Source organism: Gossypium arboreum, chromosome 8 (genome assembly GCF_025698485.1).
Source record: "Gossypium arboreum isolate Shixiya-1 chromosome 8, ASM2569848v2, whole genome shotgun sequence".
In the NCBI taxonomy this organism is placed as follows: domain Eukaryota; kingdom Viridiplantae; phylum Streptophyta; class Magnoliopsida; order Malvales; family Malvaceae; genus Gossypium; species Gossypium arboreum.
This window is the reverse complement of record NC_069077.1, coordinates 2737048-2761832: the sequence shown is the minus strand read 5'-3', so window position 1 is coordinate 2761832 and position 24785 is coordinate 2737048. Positions and strand designations below refer to the sequence as shown.

At 29.2% G+C, this 24785-nt stretch overlaps 2 protein-coding genes across 5 annotated transcripts; both read right to left on the bottom strand.

The window, feature by feature from the left end:
- Window positions 1-2803: 2803 nt before the first annotated feature.
- On the bottom strand, window positions 2804-7144 carry LOC108470106 (uncharacterized). 2 transcript variants are annotated; one of them, XM_017771322.2, is made up of 4 exons: window positions 6844-7140; window positions 6489-6529; window positions 4971-5103; window positions 2804-4854 (listed from the first exon to the last, which is right to left on the bottom strand). In XM_017771322.2, the coding sequence occupies exon 4, from the start codon at window positions 4762-4764 to the stop codon at window positions 2983-2985; it is 1782 nt and encodes a 593-aa protein (XP_017626811.1). In that variant the 5' UTR covers window positions 4765-4854; window positions 4971-5103; window positions 6489-6529; window positions 6844-7140; the 3' UTR covers window positions 2804-2982. The 2 variants fall into 2 exon arrangements, with proteins under 2 accessions (XP_017626811.1, XP_017626809.1); XM_017771320.2 differs by lacking the exon at window positions 6489-6529 and having other exon boundaries at window positions 6844-7144.
- Window positions 7145-8451: 1307 nt separating this feature from the next.
- Window positions 8452-12133, bottom strand: LOC108470182 (putative F-box protein PP2-B12). Of its 3 annotated transcripts, none has more exons than XM_017771448.2 (4): window positions 11534-12133; window positions 10597-10715; window positions 9009-9533; window positions 8452-8919 (listed from the first exon to the last, which is right to left on the bottom strand). In XM_017771448.2, the coding sequence occupies exons 1-3, from the start codon at window positions 11849-11851 to the stop codon at window positions 9038-9040; spliced, it is 933 nt and encodes a 310-aa protein (XP_017626937.1). In that variant the 5' UTR covers window positions 11852-12133; the 3' UTR covers window positions 8452-8919; window positions 9009-9037. The 3 variants fall into 3 exon arrangements, with proteins under 3 accessions (XP_017626937.1, XP_052887734.1, XP_017626936.1); XM_053031774.1 differs by having other exon boundaries at window positions 8452-8559; XM_017771447.2 differs by having other exon boundaries at window positions 8452-9533.
- Window positions 12134-24785: the final 12652 nt, after the last annotated feature.

Genomic DNA, 24785 nt, shown 5'->3' with positions numbered 1-24785 from the left:
ACTTTTGTCACATGTTAAAATATGAAGTTACCATGTGTCACTATACTATTGTTAATCAGTGCCATGTCAACATATTTTATCGATGTTAATCAGGTACATAAAAAAAGTATCAAATTAGCTTATGGTTTCCAAATTTAAGTGGCAGTTAAATCTAAAAAAAATTAGATACCAAATAAATACAAGTTACTAAATTTAATTACTTTCATATATATTAACCAAAAAATTCAACCTTTTAAGTTATTTGTTATGGTTTTGCTTTAAAAGAACTCATACAGAAGAGTTTTGAATACATTAACCAAATAATTGACTTTTAAACAATTGCGATTTGGTCCAAAAAAAAGAGCCAATAGCAATTACTCTAGTTTAGTCAAGAGTGTCTAAAAAAATTGAGAGTAAATGCAATTGTTTAAAAGTCAAATATTAGGTTAATATATTCAAAACTTATTTTTTTATATGTTTTAAAGCAAAATGACAACAAAGGTCAAAGTCCTTTTACTGAAATTTTAATAATAATGTGAAAATTTTCAAAATCAAATCAAAATCTTTTTACTCACTGAATCGCATCTAAAATATTTAATTTTTTTAAAAAATTATAATTTAATGATTAAAATAAAATTACTTACACAATTGAGGGATTATTAATGTAATTTAATCTTTAATTGTTTATAATAAATGTATTTAATAAATGATTTGAATTTGCTACTGGCCTCTATGCCTTTTCAAAGGTCATGTTATATTTGTTAGCCTCTATGCCTCTTCAAAGGTCGTATTATATTTATAAGCTCTTCTCTGTTTTTGAGTTTTCTCAAAGGAAATAAAAGGTTTATTTTAAGCTACTATATTTTTGAATTTAGTTATTATATTCTTATTTTTAAAATTTTAATTTTTCTTTTGAAAGTAGAAAAATACTCATTTAATAGTTATATAATTAAAAAATGTTGTAACAAATTTTAATTTAACTATAAAATTTAATAAAACTAACAGTTAAACGTAAATTTTGAAATCTAAAAATAAAAAAAACTAAATTTCTGAAAATAAAAATATAAAAACTAAATTCCAAATTTTTGAAAAAAACACATTTTAACTTTTTTTTCTCTGTTTTGGGGTTTTATTTTACAAGATTTGATATTCTTTTCATAGTGTTTTGTTGAATTAAAATTTAGGAAATTTTTATAATTTTTTTTCAAGGGTTCAATATTAGACGATTAATTGATCCATAAACATGAAAGAAAATTTTCATGTCTGGATGGTAACGTGATCAGCATGAGTTCTAAATCTAGATCAACTTTGCGAAGATCTAAATCCAACTAAATCCATTTATAAATAGTAATTTAAAAAAGAGAACTGAGAAAAAAGTATTGTTCATCTATATGTGGTAAATTGACAGGTGTAGATCACATGCAAGAAAAGCACAATATCTTACCCTTCGCATTTGTAGGCAGCTTTGGTGCACATCAAGGGCGTAGTTCCTTATGAAAAAGTGTACCTTTTTATTTATTAATTTGATTATCGAAGAGCTATATATATATATATATATATTCAGTTTTTTAAAAGTTAATTTATACATTTACACGATTCTTAAAATATTATATATTCATATTTAAGTTAGAATTAATATATATTAAACACAAATATCTCGATCATCATTAAAAATCATTAACTGCACACATATATACTGTTACTCGAACTCGAGATAATTTTGGTATAGGTAAAGGGGAAAGCTGGGAATTTATTACTGAGGGATCAAAAGAATGGGGGCTAAAGGTAAAAAAAAAAACTTTAAAAGGGCTTAAAATTAAGACTCAAAGGGACTAATATTAGTATTATACCAATTAGCAAAGGGGCCAACTCTGCTCCCTCGTTATGCCCTACCAACTGTTACGGATCAAAGTGTAAAGCCTGTGACCATCGTACAAGATGCATCCCATAATGGTCTATCGATTAGGTGGGGATTATTTAGTCTAAAAGAATTGTTAAAAAAACCTGTTAGATTGAAGTCTGCGTGACCTAATGATGCAGATTTGAAAAGATAGACTACCTTGGTGAGCTAATCTCGTCTGTGAATATAATTTGATCTAGACTGTTGGTTTTGAGAGAGCTCAATTATAAATAAAAAGTCTCCCCTAATAAAATTCTTTGAAAGCTTTTATTCAAACACCTCTCATACATTGTTTTTTGTTATTTTTTTGTTCTTTTGTATATTCTTTTGATTAAGTTGCTTCTGCTGTATAAACTAGTGTCTTGGAGGAATTTTTAGTGAAGGAATTCTTGGTAAATCCTCAATTAATTGGTGATTAGATTGACTTAGACTTATTTAGATCAAAAGGATCTCTTAAAGCCGCATGAAACATGAAACGAAAGCTTTAATCCCCTGACACAAACAAATACCTTTACCCTCTATTAAAAGTCCTCTAGTGTTCCAAATTTGTGAATTAATCAATTAATTAAATGACAAATTTTTAAATTTATAATTAATATTGACCACTCAATAAAAAGTTTTTTTTTGCTTCGCCCCAAGTGTAGGTATATTCAATCTTCCTTTTCAATACAAGTACCAAAAATGTCTCGGGTACAACTATTAGAAACCGGTAAGGCCTGGCCCCAAAAAAATGAAAAATTATATTTCAGTCTCTTTAAAATCATTAAATTATAAAATTGCACTCTAACCCTCAATGAAACAAAAATTCTGTTCAATCTTTTTCAAAAATAATTAAATCATAACTAATCAAATTATATTTTGATCTAAGAATTTTATAATTCAATTCCGCCCCCTCAAGAAAATAAATGGTCGGATTAACAAAAATTTAATTAGAATGTACTTAGGGAAGTAGATGCTTATTTCTGCAACTAGAAAATGTTACTAAAAACATACAATAAGATTACCAAACAAACATGAACACTGATCCTATTGGAATTTCATAAGCAGGAGAAAAATATTAAAGGAAGTACAGAAATCTTACAAAAACAGGGGCTAAATCAGGGTCAAATTGGCATTGTGCATTTCTTTTGAGAATGTCCTAGTAAATGGCATCTACCACATTGAACAACTCGTTTTGGGCGCTTCAAGTTCTCGACACGAAGAACTTTCTTTTTCGGTCTCCCAGGTGGCCGGCGAGTTTTGGGAGGACGTATCATGATATCAAGATTTGCAGCTCCACCCTCAGTTCCTTCCCTTGACTCCTTCCAGCAGCTCTTATCCGGGATAGGATTTATCATCTGCGAATAGGTCTCTCGGTAGCTTGCCACCGTGAAACAAGGTTCGGCAAACAGATGAACATTCTGCCCACAAGAAATAAGTGCAGCTGCAGCGTGCGCGCACGGTAAACCGTATAACTGCCAACGGCGACAGGAACACACGCGACTCCTAATATCAACTATGTTTGTCCGCTCAGTTGAGACGATCTCAAACTCAACTTCATTTGCTCTAAGTACTTGGTAGCAATGAGCATCTGCAATTGCCTCTGAAATCCGCTTCTCGGCGGAGGGAACAAGAATTGAGGTCCATCTTATTCCTGTTTCACGACGATTGTTAAACCAAGAGGTTAGTTGAAGGCGAATATGTTCCATCATTTGCACAACAGGGAGCTCATGACATTCGAGGGCCCAATTATACAACAACTCGGTCACACCTAGTGTGAAGTGGCCATATCGCACTCCTTCGAAATATGCGACTGCCCAAAGCTGTGGAGGGAAGACTTGAAACCATTGTAAAACATCCTGTGAGATTTCTACCATTTCAGCAATTTTGCTCTCGAACTCGGCAGAAGTGAGAGCATAAACGGCATTCCAAAAGATATTAACCAATTTTGTGTTCTTAAACGTATCACGGAAATTTTCACTGATATAACGTAGACAAAATCCATGAAAAGCGCTTGGAAAATGGGTTTCTACAGCATCCACAATGCTTTGCCGTCTTTCAGACAATATCGTAAGTCTGGGCATGTTTTCAGTGTTCACACCAAGAAGCTTTCTCAACTCTGACACGAACCACATCCAATTTTCATCATTTTCAACATCAACAATAGCAATTGCCAAGGGAAACAAAACATCATCAGCATCAACTGCTGCAGCACAAAGCAATGAACCCAAGTATTTTCCTTTCAGATCCACCTTATCAAGTTCCAGAAGTGGTCTACAAGCACTTATAAACCCGTAGATAGATGCACGGTAAGAAATAAAGAGGCACTGGAAACAATTTTCTTGTCGAGTAGCAACAACTGATGCAACACTTCCTGGATTGGTTTTCCTTATTTGCTCACAGTATGCAGGAAGAAGACGATACCCTTCCTCAAAAGTCCCATGAAGTGCAGCCATACTCCGTTCCTTCCCACGCCAAGCTTGCATATAAGAAACAGCAACTCCATGCTGGTCCTGAATATCTTGCAATATTTCTTTCGGCTTGTACTGTGGGTTATCCCGAATACGTGCTTCTACTGATCTTGCAACCCAACCCACCGATGCTTGCTGATGATGGAGGTTACGAACCCCTTCACATGTATGCTCTCCGTGCAGAGTTCTAATCGTGAAAGTCGGAACTCCAGGACATTTTGCCACATGGACACGCCATGGACAACCTTCTTTGGAACACTTGGCTATAAATCGGCTTCGATCAGATTTCACTATCCTAAGGTCAAAATGCATTGCTATAGCAATATCTTTCAAGGTTCTTCTGCAAGTTTCAACATCGGGAAATTCCTGCCCAATAACTAATGAATGTTCTACAATGGCACCAGAAGAATCGGGTACCACTAAAGCATGATCCATCACCAAAGCAAGAAACAAATGAAACAACAGTCTAACGTGGTTCAAAGGGCTCCCTCCATGCAATAAGCAGATATAGATACTCTTAGTTAGCTGTAGATAACGTGGTAGAAGAAAAAAATTATGGAAATTAGTATATATTCTTCGGGGCTTTGGGGGTTCGGGAAGGTAGCCAAAAGAAACCAGACATCAAATGTAAATAATTATACCAGTATAGTTAATTGACATTGAAATCGAAACAATTTTCTTCTCTATAAAACAGCAACATTGCCAGCTTAATCCCTTTTCAAGCTGTCAGTTGGCGAGCAACTGATTTAACACCAAAAGGAATAGAAAACAAACCTGTGACAGAAAAAGAAACTAATGAGTAGTAGTTTCGAGATGAACAATTTAACAGTAACCCTTCTTTCATAATGGGAAGGGGAAGGGAGAATTTGAGTTTCAAGAACTCAAGGTCGGTGAGCTCTACAAACATCTGTGTAATTTAATTATAACAATAAAAAGAAAACAATCCCAGAGAAAGGGGCAGAAAAGTACAATATGGAAATTTGGAAGAAAAAAAAATTTCAAATGGTGTGCGTTGATTCCTATAATTCCTAGACATGGATACCAATAGCAAATCATCAATAAAAACAATGAAGAACAGTAATTTAGCAATTCTAGAATTAATAGGTATTTGCAAATTTTTCTTAACATTACAATGGGAAATTTTCCATCAAAGCAGCATCTCCCTGCTCGAGGATCTGTTCGGTTCAAGGCTAATCTTAAATGGTATCACATTTAAATTCGAAAGACAATGCCGTAAACTTCATATAACTATGATGAATCGCCTGAAAGTTTTCACATAACCAAAATAGATTCAAAGGCCAACAACCGGATTCTATATAACTTGAACCCAATCAACTGGAAAACTAAAAAGACTTAAAACCAGATGAACTAGAAGGCGATCGTTTTTCCTACTTCTGGTAGCGCAAAATTGATAAACCTAACCAAATACCCAACTCAACTAGCCTGAAAACCGACACAATTGAAGCCAAAAACACCAAAAGTCCATGACCAAAATCTAACAAACTCAAAACACCTAAAATAGAAGCCACCATGGCTCACCTGATTGTTGCCTCTCGTTGAAGGGACTAAAATCAGGCTAAATATTAGGGAGAATAAAAATAAAAGATAAAGTTTATGGCTATTTAAAAGAAAGAACAAAAGATGATATTGATGATGGAAAATAGGATGATATAGAGAAAACTAAGCAATCATGTCCCAGGCTCTCTAAGCAATCGCACTCAGAACAGGGCAAAAAATGCAATTCTTTGAAACTACAAAATCGATATAAGCTATTTAAAAGTTCTTAAAGAAACAACATTTTTACTTAATATCGGCAGATTATAAAGCGTGATATGCAGAAACAAACTTCACCGGAATTTGCCAAGACTTCAAATCCTAATTATAAAAGTAAACTAAAAGGATACATAAACTAAATGAACAGCATAAAAGGATTCACTAACACATATCTATCAAACAAGGGCCCATAGAGCAGATAGTAACTAAATTCTACTAGACAGCATAAGCACGAATCGAACATTAATCAAGATGTAAGAGAGACCTTCTGAAAATTTTTACCCTTGCAGCCGAAGATACAAAGAACTTTTCCATTGCATCATAAACTCTTTAACAAGCAGAAAAAACTAGAATAATTTACAGTAAAGGTAAAATTGGGTAGATACCATAGCAAACTAAAAGCTTTCAATTCAATGCCACAGTTTTCCTGCAGTGAATCAAATGCAAATTTATGGACTGCTTAAGAAACAAATGATAAACATTTTGATTCCTTAAAAAATGACTAAATAATTCAATCACCTAAGTTCCAAGTTCAAAAAAATTGAAATTACAAAATGGGATAAATTCAAGGGGCATCATAATTGAACTCACATTAAACTCAATGAAAACTTTTAACATGATTAATACCTTTTCTTAACTCAGCCAATCACTAATTTTAAACGCATTAAACAAATCAGTTCACTTTCTTTCACCAAAAACTGGAAAATTTAAATACCCAATGGACCAAAGAGAAAATGTTACCTTGAATTAAATTAGGTCTACCTATTTAAAAATCCCGCGATGCCGACAAGAATAAGGCCCTTTTTATTTACCTCCTCTTTTGAGAAAGAAATGGAAGCTAAAGAAACCCTAGAATAAGTGAGAAAGTGGGGTAATTGGTGAAGAAAAAATGGAATTAGACAAAAGAAGTTGTTTTGGTTTGTGTTTGGATGATCGGAAAATGAAGAAAAGCTGGAAAAATGATGGGAAAATTTTCGAATCGTTTTCTCTCTCCTTGTCTGATGGTAAATAGCAGTTTATGAAAGAGAAATAACATTTTTAAGGGATAACGTCTCATTTAGCACCTCTCATTTCATAAAATATCTGATGTAGTAGCTATACTTTGAAAAAGTTCAATCTGGTACATGACTTATCAACTTATGCATTTTTAATACCTATATTTTTATAAAATTCCAATATAATACTTATTTATTGAAAATATTCAATGAAGTACTTAAATCAATCAATAAAAATTTAACACTTGAATTTTTACAAATCACAAATTCTATATGGATAATATATACATGAATAATTCAATATCATTCTTCGGACTAATACTCTAATTGTTTTCCAATCCAACTGGTCCAATCCATCAATCTAATTTGATTTAAACTTAATTAAATTTATTCAAATAAAAATATATATAATAAAATCCAGATAAAAAATCTTTTGCATGATAAGTTTCAATATGTAAAAATTAAACCTACAACAATTGATTCACATATGATAAGATTATATTTGTAATAAAATTATCTAAATGTAAAATTATTTAACACATTATTAAATATATTATATTGCCTTATTTAATTTATTTATCTAAAATGTAAAATTTATTATTTAATTTATAAGATATAATATTACCTAAAAACAATTTTTTTAAATGAATATCGTTTATTGTGATTTAAGAACAAGATCAAATAAAATGATAAATCATTCGTAAAAATAATATTTTGAGTAGAACATAGTGACAAATGGAGTTGTCCATAAATCGATCCAATGACCTATCTATAAAATAAGAGAGTTCGAGGAAAAATATAAATCTAAAAACTAGACTTAAGTAAAAGAAAAAGACCTATTTAAAAATAAGTCGAGCCTTGAGTAAAATTTTTTGGCCCAATCTAACCCAAATTTGCAATAAAATTCATGTTATTTTGCTAGTGTTTTCCCACTTTTTGTCACTTTTTCTACTATTTATTACTATTTTATTATTAATATTTAGTTTTATATGACATGAGTTTTATTATTAGTTTTATCAATATTTTAAAATATTTACTTACTAAATTATACTTATTTTAGTATTTTTTTAAAATTTATTTTAATTTGTTAAAAATATTTATTTTAACATTTTTAATATATTATACTTTTATATAAAAATTAAAAAATTAAGAAATAAACTTAGTTGGATCAAAATTTCAAACTCAGACAAAAATTTAAATCTATTTTTCGTATTTTTCGACAGAGCTAAGTTTAGATCTATCAATGGAACCCAATCCAAACTTATCCTAACCCATGAAAAACTCTTATAATAATAAATTAATTAATTAAAATTTTACTTGAATAATATTTTAATTATTAAAGAACTAATTAAAATTTTATATTAAAAAACTAAAATCATTCATTGACCGAATGTTCGCCAGCATGCACTTGAATTTCTCCATTGTTCATCAAAACTTGGTACAATTTCTTTTCCTAAACAAACTGAATCAACACAAAAAAACAACAGTTTTGAATATTTGTTCATATGGAAATTGCAAAAAGTAGTAGTATCATTAAAGATAGTATCATATTGAGAAATAATTTATAGAAAAGGTAAATTCCTTCCCTTACTACAATGCCTTAACAAAGATCATTCAGTGCTAACATGATAAAAAGATGAGGCCTTGGGTATATCATACAATTGAGAGGTTCCGAACCTCAGGTCACCCGTTGCTTCCACTCTTCATTTTTTTGCTTCTTTCCAACTCCTCGTTTTTTCCCTCTTCGTTTTTTCCCTCTTCTTTTTTGAGTTCTCTTGGAACCGTAGCCACATGTCGATCAGAGCTAATACTTAACTCGACTCTTCATTGACAGAATCGATGAACAACAAGAGTACAGCATTTTAACTCTCCAAATATATGAACAAAAAGTCGGAAAATAATTGAACATACCCGTTGCCGATTGAAGTCATGGGCAAACTTCAAAGACAAGGCCGAATTTCGATCCCCTGGACAATGAGACCACCCTTCCAATGACCACCATCTACCTCCATAACACTCATTTCTAGTTCCCCATCAATGGATCCATCATTGAAAAACTCACCCAATTCAATTTCCAACCACCCATCTCCTCTAGTTTTTGGGTACTGATCATCACCACCTGCAGGGGCCGGAGGTACTGGCGCTTGCAACCCAAGGAAACGGGAACGGCTAAATAGCCCGATTCGCCTTGGTACGATTTGGTAACGTTGTCGAAGGCCTCTAGCTGCATCCAGATAGACGGTTCTCTTACAACCTTCGGCACCAGCAATGCTGACACTAACCTCTGCAGGTTGGAAATCAAACCCATAAGCTCCAGCAGTTGCTTTGAACACAAGGCAAGCCTTGTAGCGCGTCATGGGAGAAAGCATGGAGATTGCGATCTTCCCACGGATTTCAAGCCAACAAACATTGATAAGCTCTGCTACCTCTTCAAACCTGAATTTTATCATATATCGTAAGGGATGGATTGGGTCGTTTAAGCATATACTCCACTAAAGAGATAAAATAGGAGCCTATAATGGCATATATCAGAGCAACATTGTATCCAAAATACAAAAAACGAAAAATTGGAGCAACATTGTTCTGATCCACGTATCTTCCGAAACTAATCTATCCAATAGATCAATAATAGCATAACTGGATCAGATTTTTCAATTTCCTATAAATTATCCATTTCGAGTTCTTCATTTCTCGACCATGTACCTTTTGAACTTATTCCATCCAATAAATCTATAACATATACATCGATCATATTCTTCATTTTCCATAAATTATCCAATTATCCATTTCCGACATTTAATAGTAGATTTATTCGAACATTAATATGAAGTTAGATCTCCAAACACATAAAACAAGATTAAATTTTCAATCATGCTTGTACAGCAACATATTCCATTCTAAATAATATTAAGCTATAAACATGTGCAAGCTTAGGATACACAATTCTCCGCTAGGGTATATAAAACCTAGATACCTCGCAATTAGTGCATTTCACTGGTTTAATATACTACATACAGGGGAGAACAATCAGTCCAATTTATCGTTTTTTTTTTTTTCAAAGCGACTTAAGACTTCAACATAAGATAACCGACCAGATTCAAATCGACTTTAGTTGATAAAACCAACCAAACAAAACAAAACCGAATTCAGTCCAGTCAATTTTCCGGTTAACCAGCCTTGAGTTATTGCGTTGAGTTTATATGGTTATATATCTATATTATATAGTATAAAATACAAATATATTTAAAATAAGATAAAATAGGTTGGATTAGCGACCTAATTAACTTAACTGATTAAACTGAGGTCAAAAGCAACCAACCCACCGCACCCAACTAAGACAAAACCAAATGGGTCGGTTTATCGGTTAAAACCGAAAATTGCTCGCCGTATATAACAGGTTAATAATTTGTTTCAAGTAAATTTCAACATATTGTATATTCATATCCTATTCAAAAGTATTCACATCATATTCAAAAATAGTAAGAGAAAAGAGAGAAACCTGGACTCAGGTAATGAGATCCATCTCCAGTAGGTTGGAGTGTCACCCCATACAATAAAGAGGTCCCTGGCAGATAGCATGTAAACTTTCTTGCCACTCACTCTTTCCAATTGAAGGCTCTGTTTTTTTTTTCATCAAAGATCAACAGTGTTAATGACTAGGTCAACATATCAATGGATCAACAACAAAAACAACCAAAATTTTGCATAAAAAAAGAAGAAAATATTATTTTCTAGAAAAATTTTGGAATTAAAATGTAAAGCATCTAAAAGTGAAAAATTGAGAATCGAAGCATTCAAAATTTAACTCTAAAATGGAAATCAAATTAGGTAGCAACCTTTCGGCCAACCATCAAAGATCAACATTGTTAAAAACTTAAGTCAAAGTATTCGTGGATCAACAACAAAAACAACTATACTTCGCATCAAAAAAGATTTTTTTTATTTTATTTTTGAAATTGTAACGTAAAGCATCAAAAAAGTGAAAAAATGGAAATCGAAGCATTCAATTTCTCTAAAAGTGGAAATTGTAAATTACATAAAACCCTTCGGCCATCATCGAAGATCAACATTGTTGAAAATTTAAATCAACATTTTCATGGATCAACAACAAAAACAATAATATTTCGCTATTATTTTTTGAAAAATTTTCAAATTGTAATGTAAAGCATCTAAGAGTAAAAAAAAAAATGGGAACCGAAGCATTCAAATTCAACTGAAACTGAAAATTAAATTACGTGACAACCTTCTCGTCACCATCAAAGATCAGTATTGTTAAAAAATTGAAGTCAACATACTCATGGATCAACAACAAAAACAATCATACTTCGCATAAAAAAGAAAAACATTATTTTTTTAAATTGAAATTGTAATGTAAAGCATCTAAAAACAAAAAAAAAATCAGAATCGAATTATTCGAATCTAAATTACGTAACAACCTTTCGGCCACCATCGATTAGGATATGATTTTCACAAAGGCTAAGATAAAGTTCTTTCTTCGAAGAAAAAGAGAGCGACGAAGGAATCGAAGCCTGGTGATCCGACGGCAAGAAATTCTCCCAAACGGCGTCGGATTCGGAAGCCGATTTGAAAGTAGTTGAAACGAGTGACAACCGACACGCATCTCGAGGGGAAGTGAATGAAAACACGGTAGCGATGCAATCTTGCGGTAGATCAGTAAGGTTTAAACTGCCATACTTGTTCCCTCCTCCACCGCCGCCAACACCGCTTCCCATTTCAGAAACCTCCGATTTCATATACAGTGAGTAAAGAATTGGGGGGTTTAGTGAGTGAAAAATGAGAATGGATGGGATAGTATGAGTGAGTATTTATATAAATAAGAGGGGGAAAAGAAAGCTTAGCGGTTAAGTCTTGTAGTTTATAAGGAGAAAAAGGCAAAATTCGGCAATGGAATCGAATCCCTAAAAAAGGAGCTTTGCGCCTTTGCCTCTGAGACTGGAACTTCAGGCTCTCGAAGATTCACCGTATCCGTGTCGGTCACCCACACAATATTGGCAATTGATAATGTATGTATATATGTACGTAATTATTATATTTATTTTTTATGGGGTTTATATTTGGTTTTTTAAACCTGTAAATAAAAAGAAATAATATAAGTTTTGGCCCTTGAACTTGGCAACTAGATTTATTTGGTACATATATTTTATTAGTTCACTTTAGTTCTTAAACTTGACAATTGAATCCATTTTAACCATTAAATTTAAATTTTGTCAATATGTAATGATGTGACTAGTGTCCTTGGAACATGACTAAATTGGATGGATAGAGAACTGATTGATATAACAGTTTCAACAAAAGGGTTGAATCGAAAATTGCTTGAAATTTGTAAAAAAAAAAATCAAGATAAAAATCTATAGTTGAACAAGTTCAATCGGTTTAATATTTTTATTTATTTTCTTTTTGGATTTTTATGAATTTTTAATTATTATTTATCCTACAGTCAAACCGATCGAACTAGTTGAATTGGGAATCGATAATCTAACATGTTAAACCATCAATCCAGTTATTAAAACAATAAACGTGACACTCTAAGATTTTACCACATCATCACCTGAAAATTTAGATAATTTGAAAATTTAGATAATTTTTTAATTTTCAAGTGATGATGTGGCATTATTTAAGAGTGTTGCATTATCAAATTTTATATTTTCAAGTTTAAAATTAAAATAAACCTATTTGTCAAGTTCAAATACTAAAAAGTGAATAAAATATATAGATACTAAATTAAACCTACTTACTAAAATTAGTGATAAAAATTATATTATCTCATAAAATAACATTTTTTAAATTAGAAAATGCTAGCTGTATTACTTAAATATCATATTTGATAATGTATGTATATAATTTTATATATTTTTTCTTATGAGGTTTATATTTAATTTTTTAAACTTATAAATAAATAAATAAAAGCATTTACTTTTTTCAATTAAAAATGCTAGCTAAATTACTTCTTTTTTTATTTACTTTTCCTTCATCAATTGGCATGCCATTGACTTTTAAATCTAAGCATTTCCCATATCCACACAAATTCAATTTAGATATTACTAATTGAAAAATAAGGATTTTTAAATTATTATTAGTTATTTATAGATGTCCTAAAAAATTTATAAAATAGTGACTTAATATTATCTATATTTTTTAATTGTTTAATGATATATCAGTATTTTTATCTTGGATCTTAAAATTTTTATCTTGAAATTATTGATGCGGTATTAAACTATTAGAATGAGATAATATCTCTATTTCATATAATTATTTCTTGTCGCACCTATATATATTTGAATTCATATTTCTTATTTAACTAACATATTCGAATTTAAATATCCGAATTTATTAGTTATAAAATATTTATATTTAAATTTATTTATAAAAATTAGTAGATTAAAATTTAAACATTTATAGATTTAAATATCTGAAAAATGATTGAATGTTTTGAAGTTAATTGTTTTTATTGGTCTAGATATCTAACAGATAATATTATTTAATTTAAATTTTAATAGTAATACTTAAATAAATTTGCAGATAATAAATAAATTTGGATTGTTAAGCATATTTATGGATTCAATTATTTTAAAAATGTAGATATTCAATTTGCTATCATTTTTTTGGTAAAAAATTTGAACAAAATAATTTAACTACATAATAATTCTCTGAGCAGAACTGTCACTTGTTTGAGCCATAAGAGAAAGTGCTAGCGTCTCTATCGGGATCTCCTCAAAAGTCTTCAATCCTCAGTATGTATCAAAAGCCATTTTGACCAAGCAGCCAGATTTATTGCAGTCTCTAGAAAGATGTTGAATATCCCACGAACCTCCATTCAATAAGAGTTGATAAATACATCTAATGATGGCAAAGTTCAAACTTGACAAAGAGGAATTTTGAATGATTGTGACCACCTCCAAATTGTCATTTTTAAACTGCCATTATCAACACCTTGAAGGCTTTATTGGCATAAAAAATATCATAATTTAAGGATTAATTTATTATTTGATGGTTAAAATTAATTTCAAAGTATTTTTTCAATTAAGCGATTATATTTTTCTTTCTAGGAGAGAAGTCGAATATTCAATTATATTTATTTTTCAAACAAGAAAGACGTTTACTTCATTCTTTTCAATTGAAAAAGAAAATACTAGCTGTATTACTTGAAAAAATAGTATAAGAAAATATTTTAAAATATCCTTCTTCAATGGGTATACACCATAATTGAGAACCACATATTAGTATTTATGCATGTTATGAGTTTGATTTGCTTGGTCTTAAGTTAATTACAGATCAATTCAACTGGAAATAAATAAATAAAATGTCAATAATGAAAGTAATATATTAATAAAAATAGATAAATAATTTTTTATTAAAATTGGCTTAGGGATTTTTTTAATATTCCCATGTTTATCTCGCATAAACCGAACAAAAAGTCAACGAAAAATAAGACTTTTTTAATTGACTTTAGTTTTTGAAATGTGTAAAGTTAATTTTAAAAAACCTTTTATAAGTAATATGATTTTTATAAAAAAATTAATTAAATCAAATCAAATATTATTATATTAATAATAAAATCTTAATCTAAATTTTAGAATATTAATCTCAAATATTGTATTTTTATATTATAAAACATAATTTCAATATTAAATAATATATAACAAAGTATTAATATAATTAGTATTGTTTATTGCTTTAATTAAATTATTTAACATTATAAATTTATTTTAATAATTCATTTTAAATTAATATTTTAAAATAATTTTTTAATATTTTAATAATAAATATGTAGATTATAATTTATTAAAATCTAATAAAATTATTTTATAATATAAAATATTAATATTTTAATAATATAAATATGAATATTTTTTAAATTAATTTTAATTTATTCCTCTCCGTTTTAATATATTGCTAACTACTCCCACACATGTAACTTTTATGTTTTAATTAAGTCTATATAAAATAATATAATTATTATAAGATATTTTTAGTTATCAACGAGCAATGTTTTTATAATCTTTTGTAACATATATAATTTATGTTATATTTGTTTTACTGAAAATAACTTTCAAATAATTATTTCAATAAATTTTTTGAAAATATTTTAAAAGAATCATTCAAATGCAATAATATATATTTTAGAATAATCAATATGTTTTTCAAAAGCTTGTTTTCAATTAAACCAACACGAAAGATACTCAATTTGAAAAAGATTTTAGGTTGAAACTTAAAAGGCATACTTTAGGATGACAAATATGATATTGTGCTCATAACACTAGCGTGACAGGCCCGCCTGAAAAATATGAGGTTTGAGTAAAAATATAGGCCCGAAAAATAGGCTTGGACAAAAAAATGAGGCCTGTTTAGAAAACGGGCCGGGCCTCGGGTAAGAATTTTTTGGCCCAGGCCCCGCCCGAATTATATATTAATATATTTTTTATTTTATTTTTAATCATTATAAATTTTTAATATAAGCATTTTTATTATATTGTAAATTTGTGTATTTTTTAAGAATTATTTTAGTATCATTGTTATTTGTTTTTATGTTTTTAAATATATTTGATTTATTATATTTTTAATTTTTTTATTTAATGAAATAAGCAAAAAAATTAATATGGGCCGGGCCGGGTCGGGTCAGGCTCGGGTTTAGCAATTTTATTTCGGGCCGAGCTTGAACAAATTTTTAAGCTCATATTTCGAGCCGGGCCTGGGCCTAATAGATGGGCTTAAAATTTTGTCTAGGCCTGGCCCGACCCATGATCACCTCTAGTGACACATCCTTAAAAACTGATAGTACATTATCCGTGGACAATACTCTCACCCTTAAGACAATATTGATATTTCTTCAACTAGTATCTTGTTGATGCTTATTATTTTAAGTTTATTATTCATAAAAATTTTAAAATATATATTTTTAAAAAACTTTGAATGTAGCAGTTTATAAAATTTCAAAAAATAAATTATTTAAAATAAAAAAAAGTTTAAATTTTAATTATTTAGATAAAAATCCAAATTATCATAAATTATTGATAAAAAGTACCAACAAATGTTAGATATAATGTTAAGATGTATTGCACTCTAATAAGAGAATATAGGTTCTATCGTTGTAAACAATATTGTTGGAAATTATAAACCCCAAATATAAACAATAAAATAAACATTCCGCTTTAATTTTATTAAAACTTAAAAGTCATAAATACCCTTAGTAACCTTTTATGGTAAAAATTTAATTCGAGCTTTTCTATAATCTACTTAAGTAGATGTATTCAACTTATGACATCGAATTTAATCACAATTTTATATACTAGATTATCTCACAATTTGAGTGAAACAAAACTTAATATTAAATATATATATTTATAAAAATATGGTATAATACTTATCATTAAACCTTCAATGATCCCGAATTTAATCCTTGAAGGTTTGGTTTTTGGCTATTTTATTTCATTCCATAACAAAAAAATGGATAAAAATAAAAAATCATTCTATTAATATTTATTACTTTCTAAAAAATAATTTAGTAATTAAGTTGATTTATGGCACCAACTTAATATGCCCCAAAATTATAGTATAGATAACCTCTCTCTCTCTCTATATATATATATTTGTGTGTGTTATTTTTTAGTATCATTTATGTTAGTTTTAGGGTTCATGTTCGAGGTGCATAGTTGCCTTAGTAATATCATCTCCGATGTTTAAATCTGTGTTCTCTCATAAGAAGTATAATGTGCCTTATAATTACATTCAACACTTGTTAATATACACTCATATTTTGTTTTTTAAAATGGTTAAATCACTATTTGTGGCCTGAACTTAGCAACTACTCCCATATTGGGGTTTGAATTCTTTTTGTTCAAGTTAGTCCCTAAACTTAGCAATTGCTCCCACGCTAATACTCGAAAATTTTTTGTCCAAGTTAATCACTGATGTTTCCTTGAAAATCTTAAAGTACCCATTGTGATAACAATTACCAATTTTAGGGACAAACTTGATTTTTTTTTTAAATCAAGTCTCAATATGGAATCAATAGTTCAAGCTCCAATATAAAAATAATTATCAAGTTTAATGACTAACTTGAAAGAAAAAAACTCAAACCCCAATATAAAAATAATTACTAAATTCAGACCTCAAATTATAATTTAACCATTTTCTACATAACATAAACGTGTTTAACTTATAAAGAAATGGATATTTTTAAGTTAAATTAATGTGTTTCTAGAATTACATATACATCCTCAACAAATTTATGTATTTATTTAATTGTTTTGCATACCGGCTCTAGAACCTTGTCAAGGTCAAGTGAGAAAAGCACTTAACCATTATGGACAAGAGAAAGAACCAGGACCAGTCTTAACTAATTTTATATTATTATTTATTTTTATTTATTTGTTATCATTTGGCTCCTTACATCATATCACAAACTCAATAAAAAACTATATAGTATAAATATAATAATAAAAAAATAGTTGCATCAAATGAATGCATAGCAATTGACGTCCTCACAAATATGTTTTTGAAATTCTTTTCGTTAGGGTAAATTGCACTGTAGACCATTTAACTATAGTTAAGTTTCCGTTTCATCATTTAGTCATACAAAGTTATAAAATAATCATCCAACTAATTAGGTTTTTCCTTATTAGTCTAATTATTGTGAAAAGTTATAAAAGTTATAAAATAAGGTAAATTTTGTTAATTATTGTGAACTTTGTGATAAAGAAATTATGTGAAAGTTTTTTTATTAATTCCAGAATAAATTTAACCCTAATTTTTATAATTTCTTTCAAATTGACCTTAAAAATATTTTGAAAAATTAATTTATACCAAAGGGAAAAATTTATAGTCACCTTGTCCTTGGGATTTTAATTGTTATAAGTTTGCTCACCAAAATTTTAAAAAATATTATTATTGACATTTTTCTTGGATATTAATATAATTTAACCTAGTATTGATGTATTTAAAAATAGTAAAATTATATTTTATTTTCTCAATCTACTGTTTTATATTAATATTCTGTTAAACAACTTGTTTATTTATTTTAAATTTTCACATTTGAGTCTTAAAGTTCTATATGGAATGTTGTTGGTGGGAAAATAAGGGTTTAAGGGTGAGTTGGAGTGGCTGAACCGAGTTCTAGGTAGATTCACAAACAATTAATATATGTTATTAATTCTAAATTTAGACTTGACAATATTTGAATTCAGCTCGACTCGATTATACTTCTAATAATTATTTTGTATTTTTTTATTGTTTTGGTGAATTAATATAATTTTTTAATAATTTAATTATATGTTTTGATTATACCTTCTTCTTTTTCTTTTCTTTTTTTAACATAGAAACTCATAGCCTCTCTCTCTGACCCATAAATAGGAGGATAATACGTTTCAGCGTATTCAAATCCATGTCCTTTTGTATTGACAACAATATCCATGCTAATCGAGTTAAGACTCAATCAACGATAAATTAATATAATTAGATGACTTGTGGTGCATTGTGCACTTTTGTGTATCAAAAATATAACCATAATATATGCATAAGTATAATTTACGTGAATATATATTTTGCTTTGTAGAGAAATTATTTTAAATTTTAAATAAAAATTTTGTCGATAAAAGTTTTAATTATATTAAAATTTACAATCGTATATTTATATTTAATTAATGTTTTTATTAAAGAATCCTTTTACTTTTTAATTGGTAATATTAAATAATTCTCAACTTCTTTTTCAAAGAAAAGCCTAATTCTTTAAAAGAAAAGAAACAAAAAGGAAAAAAGAAGTCTTCTTATCTCATACGTGGTTTCACATTTAAAAATAAATAAATTAATTAAAGATTTGGCTAATTGTCAATCAGTTTTTTATTTTTAAAAAGTAAATTTTATCATATATTAACACTTAAATTATCAATTTCATCCTTTACTAAAAAATAAAAATGTTCCAATTTTAGTGGATGTGCTCGAAGGTAGTCCAAAAAATGTACTACAGTGAAAATTAAAATTTTATAATTAATATTTAAAAAATTAATGCCTACTTCTAAAATATGAAAAAATGAATTTTTTAATTTAAGAGCCAAATTTTAATTTTCAATTAAGAAGTATATTTTACCTTTAAAAGAAGACATATTTTTCTTGAAAATAAAGAAATTTTACATACTTTTTTTCCTTAAAAATAAAGAAAATAACACTTTTTCAACCCCATGTTTTCTTTTCATCTAATTATTAATAAATTATATTGAAAAGAAGGGTAAACTAACCCCAAAAGAAAAAGAAGGCGTGGAAGGCTGAGTCATCAACGTGGTCTTTTCACTCAGTGTACACGTACTCCCACAAACTCTGCACTTTGAATCGGTTTTAATTTAAATATAAACTAAATATTTTAAAAATAAATTACATTATTAATCACTTAATTATTATTTTTATTTTTGTCACTTAATTATTCAAATTTATCTTTTAGTCACTACTATTTTTAATTTTTGAATGTTTTCATAATTAAAAACATTTAAAACATATTTCGAAGTGTCAATTCCTAAATTTCAAAAACAAATTTATTAATAGGTTATAGACAGAAATAATAAAGAAGAATAGGTGGACATTTTTAGTTAATTAGGCGAATTTATTTTTAAGTAAAAGAATAAGTAAATAATTATTGTTGTTTAATTTAAATTAATGACACAAATTATTATTTTATAATTTAATTTTATAATATTTTTCAATTAAATTAGTATGGTATTATATTATTAAATAATTAAATAATAATATTTTAGTCAATAAAATAATGATAAATATGATTCAAGTGATAATTCCAATACCAATAATAGAAGACCTTGTATAGCTTGGTTGCTTACAACTCAACTTCATACGTATGAGATTAATCAAATTATCTTAAAGTATTGATTTACAAGAGTTACTAGATTTATTCCACGTGTGTTTTCGCAGAAATATTCGAGTATATTATACTACAAAATAAATAATTTATTCGAGTGTATAATTGTTTCTCCTAAATTTTGAAATTTTAATTATATTTTTAATTTAAAAATTAATTAGACCTTTTTGAAAATTATTATTAAACTTAGACTCTTAAAAAATTCTTAAAATATCTAAAAAATTAAAGTTTTAATTAAACTTATCAATTTTTTTAAATTTTCACTAAAACTCTCAAAATTTTAAAATTTTAATCACGGTCCCTTAAAATTTAATACTAAGATCCCAGCTACTCTCGTCTTCCAAAATAAATATGGTGATTTATTCATACATATTCATGGCGGAAGGCTTATGCCAAAATTTTTCAATATAAAGGCAACTTGATCAAGATAGACTCGATATGAAGGAGATTTTCGAAAATGTTATTGTTGATATTCACTTTTACTCTTTAAAATTATAAAAATTTAATTTAATCATTTAATAATTATAAAAATATAGAGTATAAAATAATAAAATTATATTTTTACTACAAAAAATATATATAATTTAATTTCGACTTCTTACACCACTATTTATCACAACTCTAGCTCGTTTTGGCAATTTATGTGTACAAAAATTCCAAGGAAAGGAACATATTTTGTTTTTCATGAAATAGTTGCCAAGGAATTTTAGCTTTAAAACAATACTAGGGAAAAATGGTTATCCAACATGCAAAAGGAGACATACACGATAAATGTCGTTTACAAAGAGGTGTTATTATAAGAAAGTCACATACAGGTCAATTATTTTAGGGCAAAAATAACATTATTATTTAACATATTTATAGTATAACTAATTTATTTATATTAATTTTGTAAAGATAAAAATAATGAATATTGAAAATATACATATTTATCTTTTAAACATTGCACATACATAACTTTTAGTATTGCACCATTACTTAAATTACGATTTCAATTTCTTTTATTTATACAATATTATACATTTTAATTATCTTTGGTTGTTTATATTAATTACATTAAATAGAATATTTTATTAAATTATATAAAAATATAAATGTTTAAAAGGAGACCAATAAAATAACAAAGATTATTAATATTAATAAATTAAAAATATCTACAAAAGAATGGAGAATTGAAGCAATGATTCTTCAAAAAAAAATATCATATCATACTCGAAGCACGATAACGTTGAAAATATATGAAAGATCATTTTAATTGATATTGTTGTTGTTGCCGTCTTCGTCGCCATACGTGAAGTTGAAAATATATGAGATGAAGGTTAGAAAAAAAAAGTAAAACATTTTTTTTTGTTTAGTGTAGGTTAAAATATTTTCAACCATTGTTTTAAATGTATTTATTATTTTAGTGCAAATATTTTTCCTTTTGGTATTTAAAATACATGTTAATATTGTTTTATTTATCGTGAATTATTATAATTGCTATGTGTTGCTTTCTTGTTTTTATTTTTATTTTTATTGTATCATTTATTTTCTTACACAGATGGATCAATTAGAATTGAAGGTGGTTCTGCAGTGACAAGGGATATAGTGAAAAACAATGAAGGTGAATGGATTTTGGGATTTAATAGGTTTTTAGGAATTGCTCCGTTTTTATGCATTATATATGATTTTGATATAAAATAAATATGTATTTATAATTTATATAAAAACAGGAGTTTAGAGAAACTTTTGAACTATCAAAAATACCCATTATTTTCATATTTTAATAAATTGATATTTAAAAATAATTATAATTTATTTTATAATTATTAATTAAAAAAAGTTTGATGTAAACAAAGTTTTGTTGATTTTAAAGTAGAATTATTATTTGAATAGAATTCTAAGTATAAAATATAATAATAACTTTATTATAATTGTAATTATAATTTAAATTACAATTATTAATTAAAATTATTATAATTTAATATTGATATTATTATAAAAACAATAAAGTTGTGCTAATTTATTCATGTAAAATAAAGCTATTAAATTGAATTGAATTTTAATCATATTAATTATCACTTAATCAGTATTAGAGTTATATAACAATTAAAATTGAACTTTAGCTTTATCAATAATATTTAGTAGTTAAGTATATTCAGTAGTTTTTTTTTTTGTGAAAATAATATAAAAAAAAACATATTAGAACCCTCTAAAAGGGCCTAAAAGCTTGGTCTTGCTCAATAACCGAAACCACCAAATCAGGTGGAGCTTCAAGAAGTTGGAGGGATGCCTTCCAAGAGAGGCTAAGTTTTGCCAGTTGATCTGCAATTAAATTATACTCCCTGGGAACATACTTGATTTCTCATTGTCCTTCAGAGTGCATAAGTCTTTGAACTCTTCTGAGGACTGTAATACTAGAGTCCACTGCCACTTCCATAGTCAAAGCCCTTACCGCATCAAGGTTATCAAACTGAATTCGGACTTTTTTGTAGCCCCTGCTCAGAGAGACGAGTATACCATCCAAAATGCCCTAAAGTTCTACCTCAAAGGGGGAACATCTACCCAGGTAGTGAGTAAATCCCAGAATCCAATTACCGCTCCTATCTCTGATCACGTCTCCCGCTGCTGCATTTCCTGAATCTCTGGCGACTGCTCCATCCACAAACAAGTGAACCCAATTCTCAGCCAAGTGCTGATGACCTTCATGAGTAGTTGTAGGAGATGTAGCTTTAGTAAGAAACGGTTCAAAGTGCTGAGCCCAGCTGAGGGAAGACTTAATAATTTTAGAAGCCGACCAATTGATGTTTTGGAAAATGAAAAGATTCCTATTCTTCCACAGTCTCCAAGCGACTATACCAAAGAGGCACGACCAAGTAGATCCCTTATCCTGCAACTTATTATGGCAACAAAGATTAGAGGAAAACCAGAATTAAAAAGGGTCAGAAAAGAACCTGAAATGTCTTTCAGCAGGAACAATGAGCATCCAAGCTTCCTTAGCCATCTGACAATCGCGTAAAACATGCAGAATATCCTCAGAATCATGCCCACAAAAAGGGCGCACACTACTCTGGCCAATTCCTCTCTTTAATCGCTCAACATTAGAAAGAAGCCTCTGTTTGGCTACAAGCCAAAGAAAAAGACGAACTCTTTGCGGGCCTTGGTACTTCCAAACAGGTTTCCAAACATCATCAGAGGGACCTCAGGAATTTTCTTTTAAGGTCCAATAAGCACTTTGGACGGAAAAGGACCCTGAACCAGAACGCGCCCAGATGATCCTGTCAGTACCCCCGTCAAGGTGCGGATGTGGAATACTAACAATACGCACAGTAATATCTTCAGGCAACCATAAACAGACCAAATCCAAGTTCTAAGTACCATCAGGTAGAACCCAATCTTTCAGATTGCACTCCAGATTAATACTAGAATGACATGTAGCATACGGCAAAAGAGGACCAACCTCAGGAATCCAAGCGTTTTTCTAGCTACGAATGGAAAAACCATCCTCAAATGAATTGTCTCGCAATCTTTTCAATCTCGTCACACACCCCTTTGGGACTAGAACAGTCTGCATGAAATAGTTAGGAATGGCGAGAAGGACAGATTGAGCCAGCATGACCCGCCCTGCAAAGGATAGTTTCCTGGCTTCCCAATTCTGAAGTTTGCATTGCACTTTATCAACAATAAAATTAAGGGTACTCTTAGTAACTCGATTATGTGAGAGAGGAACTCCCAAATAAGAACCCAAATTCTGAACCTTCTGGAAACCAAATAAATAGCTAATCTGGTCACATAAGCTCTCATCGACACCTTTGGAAAAGTACATATTGCTCTTTCTAGCATTGACCTTATGTCCAGAGAAGTCACAGAAGCTTTGAAGAGTTTCCTTAAGCAAAATAGCCTGATCCATCTCAGCTTTAACAAAAATAATAAGGTCATCAGCAAAAAAAAGGTGGGATAAGCATGGACTTGATCTAGAAAGTTGAATCAGACGCCACCTTCCTGCAGATATCTCAGACTGAATAAAATGTCCTAACCATTCCATGTAAAGGACGAAAAGATAGGGTGATAAAAGACATCCCTGTTTGATCCCCCGCACAGGCCTGAAGGATTGAGACGGAACCACATTCCATAGGATTTGCATAGATGAAGAAGATATAGCACTCATAATTACCTTTCTAAGAAATTCGGAAACCCCAATAACTACAAGAGTCATATCAATAAAGTCCCAGCTAATACTGTCGTAAGCTTTCTCCAAATCCAATTTAATGGTCATCCAATTCCTATCAATTTTCCTACTACGCATCGAGTGGATAACTTTTTGCGCAATTAAGATATTGTCAGAAATGTTGCGACCTGTAATAAATCCTGCTTGCTCGGATGAAATATACTTCGGAAACACCTGTTTGAACCTATTGGCAATCATCTTCGTGACCAATTTATACATAACCGAACATAAACTGATTGGTCGAAATTGGCTGAAATCCTCTGGACACTCTTTATTAGGAATAAGCACGATTAAGATGTTATTGAGATCCTCTTCAATCTTATTACCAACAAAGATCCCCTGGACCCAATTGCAAACCGCCTCTCTAACGGAATCCTACTGACTCTGAAAAAAATTATGCATGATACCCATCACTTCCCGAAACCTTCAAATGAGCCATATCAAAAAGGGCCTTCTTATCTTCTCATTCGATACCGACTTTTTAAGAAAATCAATGTCTTCATCCTTGAAACGATGAAATACATCTAATGGAAAAGCACTCATGGGAGTAGGAGATTCACCATATAGTCTCTCAAAAAATCTAGCTGCCTCATCACTGAGA

Coding starts and splice junctions, on each gene's coding strand:
- LOC108470106 (XM_017771320.2), bottom strand. CDS start 4,764: ATGGATCATGCTTTAGTGGTACCCGATTCTTCTGGTGCCATTGTAGAA.
- LOC108470182 (XM_017771447.2), bottom strand. CDS start 11,851: ATGAAATCGGAGGTTTCTGAAATGGGAAGCGGTGTTGGCGGCGGTGGA. Junction 10,716..11,533: donor TAATCGATGGTGGCCGAAAG/GTTGTTACGTAA, acceptor AAAAAAAAACAG/AGCCTTCAATTGGAAAGAGT. Junction 9,534..10,596: donor ATCTCATTACCTGAGTCCAG/GTTTCTCTCTTT, acceptor GATAAAATTCAG/GTTTGAAGAGGTAGCAGAGC.